The sequence below is a fragment of the Gavialis gangeticus genome, unplaced genomic scaffold (assembly GCF_001723915.1).
Source record: "Gavialis gangeticus isolate Ggan-Ray unplaced genomic scaffold, GavGan_comp1, whole genome shotgun sequence".
Taxonomy (NCBI): domain Eukaryota; kingdom Metazoa; phylum Chordata; order Crocodylia; family Gavialidae; genus Gavialis; species Gavialis gangeticus.
The window spans coordinates 93,798,802-93,804,906 of record NW_017729031.1 but is presented as its reverse complement, the minus strand read 5'-3'; the positions used below and the strand labels follow the sequence as shown (position 1 = coordinate 93,804,906).

Below are 6,105 nucleotides of genomic sequence, written 5' to 3'. Positions count from 1 at the left end.
CCCCAGAACCCAGAAGCCCCTGCACCTATCTCCCCGTCAGCTGGCAGGCTTCATGGCCTCAGCAGGGGCTAGCAGGCCTGCAGCTTTCATCCTGCTGCGCCTTAACGCAGTGTCACCCATGTCACGAGATTTGCTTGTCTGCAGCTTGAGGTGCAGTTCCTCCCAAGCCCTTGCACCTATCTCCTTGAAACTTGGCAGGCTTTGTGGCCTCAGCAGGGGCTACCACCCCTGTGGTTTTGACCCCACTGTGGCTTAACACATACACGACACAAGTTTTGCTCTCAAGACTTTGGGTGCAGTTTCTCTAAACCTCCTGCATGTATCTTCATGAAATGTGGCACACTTCATGCTCTCAGAAGGGAATATCATTCCTGTAAGTTTCATCTAAATCTGGGTGTAAATGAAAAAGTTATAGGCTTTTTCAACCTTCCCCATTATAGTCTATGGGCAAAACAGCATCAAAATGGCAAAATGTTCCGACTTGCCTCATTTTGTTTTGAGTCTGTTTCAATCATATCTTTTTCCATTTCAGTTTTGCTGTTTCAACCTCAATGCTGGTTGAAACAGCGTCAAAACAAAACTGGTGGCGAAATTTCTCACAGCCCTAGTGTTTAGCTACTCACACCGGGGGAGAGAGGAGTTGGGGACCACTTAGCTCTTCACACAGAGACCAGCAGCGATAAGTGTGGGTTTACCTCTTTGCACTGGAGCCAGCCAGAGAAGAGCCTGTGCTTGGCTTCTTGCATAGTGGCCAGGAGGGGAAGAGTGAATACTTATCTTCTTTCCCTGCACAACACCTTCAAAATATCTCACAGCACCCCTACTGAGAACCTCTGCTTTGGAGACTGCAGGTGGGATTCTGGGCTTACCTCTATGGATAGGTCACAGTAGTGTCTGCAGTGTAGCGTAGCATTGCCCAACCTATTTAGTTTAAACAAGTTAGTGTGGGTACCAGAAGCAGACCAAATTACCCTGTTCTCAGCAGAGAACTCACGGGGTGAGATGGAGCTAAGGGAGCTTTTAGTTATCTTCAGGCCTGAGTTGTTACAAGGGCTAGAATAGCCCTAGTGTATATTAGCCAGCCCTCATGGCCTCTCCTACCTAGAGCAGCATCCCGTATGGGTCCCAGTGCATCTAGGAATCTCCGTAGTCCAGGTGTCTAAACTCTGATCCTAACAAGCCCTGCTTGTCCTCCACTCCTGCAAGGGGACCTCAGGGCTGCCTCGGTCATCCTAGTCCACATACTGTGAATCCTCCTGTGGCCAGAAATGGGCTTTTAGAGGCTTTTTATGATGTTACAGGTCTTTCATGCAACAAAGAGATCAGGGCAGGAGGAGGGATTTCAGTCATGTTTTCAAGTCTCCCTTTGTAGCTATGAGAGTTATAAACTCCTTTTAAAAAAACATGAATGCTGAGATTCTGATGTATTCACTGGATTCCAGGAACAGAGGCTTCAGGACCAAAGCCAAATATCAGGAGACTTGTGATAAAAATTTCAAGAGCTGGCAGACAAGTTTTCAGCTGTCATAAACAGGCTGAGCACTCTCACCTACCTGCAGCAGCTAACAATCTTGTCCTTGACATATTTACTTACTCTCTTTGCTGAAATGTATTGTTTCAAAATGGTCTCCATCACTTAATTTATGCTCCCCTTCCCCGAGTAGTGTGAGCTACATGAGTGGATCTGGATCCTCGTAAAGCCACTTTCTAAACTTGAAGTTATTTTTTTAAAAATATAAATAGTAATAACCTTAAAGGAACACAGATGTTTTATATACAGGAAGAGCTATCTTAGGATATCTCCTTTGGAAACTATTGAGAACTAAATTTGCAAATGTGAAAAAACATGTAAAATTAATGTATCAGTCACGGAAATGGGAATTAAAAGCTAAGAATATAGAAATGATCCAGTTACTTACAGTTTGGTTGTGGTCTCGCAGGGAATGCAATTCGGATAATAGTTATGAATATGAAAACAGTCACTGGCCAGCAAACTAATATGAGGGACCAAAGCTACAAGAAAGCAATAAAGATATACTGGTTACATTTATGGTATTAGTGAGCCCCAGAGTAAGGTTGAAAGGTAGAAATACTACTGTAGATTTACTATGTGACATACTGTAAATAGTGCCAGCCTTGATATAAACATTATTAAAAATCAGATGCTATTTGGTGGAGGAAAAAAACTGCAAAATTATGCTAATATAGTCACTGAAAATTCTTGTTTCAGCTTTTCTACCTATAAACTGGGGATAATAATGCTTATGCAATTCTGTAAAGCATATAAAGATTGTGCTAATAGTAACACCATCTTAAAACGTGCAAAAAATATCCAGATTATGATTATAATGCCTAAAAGTCAAAGCATGAGAAGACTTTTACTGTCAAGATAACAAGATACCAATTCCATTAATTGCTTTAAAATGAGGCTTCATTTGAGTAATTATGTTTTTAAAATATGTTAAATCTAAGATTTTAGGCATGTGTTAATAGCATAAACTTGATATTTTTGTAGTGATGAACATAAAAGTCTTTCCAGACAATAACCCATGAAGCTGCACAATATCTACATGTATATGGAAAGTACTTTGATCCTCCTTTCACAGATGGGGAAACTGAGGTTTAGTACGAGGACCCCCAAATGTAAGACAGTAAGTTGGACACGGGACGCACACCAGGCTAGGGTTATTTGGCCCTACCATCTTTTCTGCCTAAAGCAGGGGGGCTGGACACAATGATCTCACAAGGTCCCTTCCAGCCCTAAACTTCTGTGAATCTGTGGTAGAAGATGCAAGAATAGAACTCATGTTTCCAAACTCTCACTGCAGAACTTTAGCCATGCTCCCGACATGTCAGCAACCTTTCTGTTTTTAAATGAAGCTCCAGTGTGGAAGTATCTGTTGTAAATGGAGTGCTTCCAATGATGACATGACAACTGGTCCAGCATGTTGGAGAAGGTGCAGAAACTTGTAGGCACATCTCAACTCCTACACACAGGGGTTGCCACATTATCACTGTTTATTACAATGAGAATGAAGAAAGTCAGTCAAATTGTTGTTAGAGTTAGCAGCAAACTGGTTCAGATAAGAGAGACAGCCTAAATCTTCATCTGAAAGGTCAAACTGAGCTCTGTCACTGTTTTTGAGTTAGGGAAAGGCCAGATGCTTATGAGGACTATTCATTTCAACTTATTTTTGTACTTAAGAAACCAGCTTAGCATTTTCCAGTTAACTGCAGTTAAGGCCAACTACAACTGACTGGGAAATGCTAAACGCTAAACTATTTTCATAATAAACATAAACTATTTCATAACATTTCAGAGATGCTTTTCTCCAAAACTAGCAGGGTTCATTACATTTGATGTATACAGTATATGGTATATGTATATGGTACATGTATGTGTGGGTGTGGACACACTCATTTTCCAAAAGTTTAGTCAAACTTCACCAGTGTTTTCCTGCTGTGAAATTTGCTAGAGGTAAACACCCCCTGGATTCTTTTCCAAGATACACTATCACATAGAAGGACTATAGTTAAATCAGTGGAGATCATGTGAACAGCCATGTAGCTGAAAGCAGGACACATTTCTGAAGGTGGGGCAGGGGACCTTCACACTGACCAATGATACAAAGAACTCAGGCATAGCAGAGATCAGCAAACCTGCTCTTTCCCAGTTAGAGAGGGTACTCCTGCTATGTCAGCATTCAACAGTATTTTAGCCCTTACAGCCAAATGATTTACATGCCTTTCAGTTACTGTTCCATTTATAACATTGTTGAAACCCATACAATTTCATCATCCCTTTATGTTATTACCCACTTTTCCCACATACAAGTTATTATTGATATAAACTCCTTTTCTACCATAATTGTAGGTCACAGTGGTAATGGGAGCAGGATAAAAGCCTATTAGATAAACAACAGCTGCTTATGGGGAGGAAAATAGAATTTGCAGTGCTGTTTTGGGGCATCAAGAATAGAAATACATATTGCATTTACCTGTTTAGATACTTTTTGTGCTTTCCGGTTTAAGGCCAGAATGACAGCACTGCTCTTCCCTTAGCATCTCTCTCTTTCTCTCTCTCTCAATTAAATTTAATTGCAGGCCTGAACATTAGTTGCATCCCCATTATCTTCTGACTGTTCCAAGGCATTTTGGTTAACAGGAATGTAGCAGCCTCATCGCACCCAAATTAATCACTAGTGAAATGCCACAGAGTTGTCCAGAATTACATTACTGATGAATGTATCTTATGAATTATTATTGAGTCTTACAATACATGACAAAAATCATGTAACCCTCTAGCTGTTAGGTTAACTTGCTTGCTGAGTAAAAAGCATATTGTCTTAGTTCCAGTGTACCCAAGCATTTTCTCAGTCCATGCACTGGTTTCCCTACCACCAAAGTGAGGAGCTGTACTGTGCAGAAATTACACTAAATGGAGAGAGAGATGAAAGGTAGGGCACAAGAAGAGGGATTCTGTATCATGGACTGACAGAACCCTGCATTCCCTTGGCATGTGGCAAATCTTGCCTTCCCTATGGAGGGCTATGTGCAAACCAGCAGAGATCCCTACCACCTATGTTGGAACAGTCCATAGGGTAAACACATGGATCAGCTGGCAGATCCTCAACTGACTTTAGTAGAGCTATGAAAATTGACATTGGCCGAGCATCCTTCTGTTACCTATGTGGAAGTAGCCTAAATAAGACACTATGGGAACCTACTTTTAATGTTAAGAAATGAAACATAAGAAAAACCAGAGACAATATATCTCCAAGGGGTTGACAGTGGTGATGTGTAGAGGGTGCATGGGGCTACACATGCACCCTCTGAGAGCACTGGTGCACCCCCTGACAGGCCGTGCTTCCTGCCCAGGTGATGGGAGGGCGGGGGGGGCAGGCAGGAGTGCTGGTGCCCCCCCTGTGACGGCCGGCCAGGAAGTGGGAGCACTGCAGTCACTTCCAGGAGCTTCCTGGTCAATGTGATCGGCCGCTAAGGGACCCCCTGCCCCCGTTGGTGCAATTAGTTGCTGACTGGTTGCTGGGGGGGCACATGCAGGGGGGGGCATGACTAAGGCGGCATCAGTCACCCATGAGTTCTGATAGATCTCCTTGGGGCTGAACAAGATGACCTCAGGGGGTCACTTCCAGACCTACTTTCCTATGATCCCATAAAGTTATAAGAAAGTTTTTTAAGCCATTTGCAAAGGATGAAGGCCTGCAGCAATACACACAACATACTGATGGGACAAAGGAAGGGCAAACAGGTTTATAAATCCAATCTAGCTAGTTCAACTGAATTACAAAGTTACCTCTATTTATCAAAAGGAAAAAGAGAGAGGCAGAGGCAGAAAAGCAGTCTCCAGAATGAAGAAATGTGAATAAATAAAAGTAAAATCTAGAGAAGAGATAAAAATTAGCAGATGATAAACCAGAAATACCCATATATTAAGCTTGATTCTCCTTTCACTTCCATTGATGAAACAATAGAGTTACACTGATGACAAGGGAGGGGAAAAATTAGAAAGCTTTTTTTAAAATTCCTCCCCCTAAATTCAGCCAGTTCTATAATGGGAAGGGGGGGTCATCCTGAAAAATTCAACAAAAATTGTTCTGATTTTCCTTTTAGGTTTCATTGACATTTCAAAAATTTCTACCAGCTGTACATGGGACTGAGGAGAAGAAAGCTTGGTGGAGGGCAGGATTTTGACAGGTAATGATATGCAATACAAGATCTAACAGAGTCACCTGAGAATGCCATCACTGATTACAACTAGCCTACATGAGGAATTACTGAAGATCATTCATCACTAATCACGTTTAGGTTCTTTTATATCAAGGGTGGGCAAAAAATGGCCCGTGAACCAGATTTGGCCTGCCAAGGCAATTTGTCTGGCCCTCAGTGGGTCCTTTAACCTTGGTCAGCCCAGGTGCGAGTGGCAGCTCGGGTGTGTGCTGCTGGTCCTGCTGCCTCCAGTGCAACACCTGGACTATGCAGGGATGGGGCAGTGCGAAAGCTGGACTATGTTTCCTGGCAGCCCCAGCAGTGGCTCCTTCTAGCTGCTGCTGCCAGACCTGGCCCCACTGCCCAGGCACCCCAGCC

At 42.7% G+C, this 6,105-nt stretch overlaps 1 protein-coding gene across 1 annotated transcript in view; it reads right to left on the bottom strand.

Moving 5' to 3' along the window:
- ABCA12 (ATP binding cassette subfamily A member 12) overlaps nt 1–6,105 on the bottom strand; it is a 164,717-nt gene that overhangs the window by 155,995 nt on the left and 2,617 nt on the right. Inside the window, exon 2 of the mRNA XM_019523394.1 lies at nt 1,920–2,013. Coding sequence (XP_019378939.1) covers nt 1,920–2,013 — 94 coding nt within the window. The remainder of the gene's footprint in view (nt 1–1,919; nt 2,014–6,105) is intronic.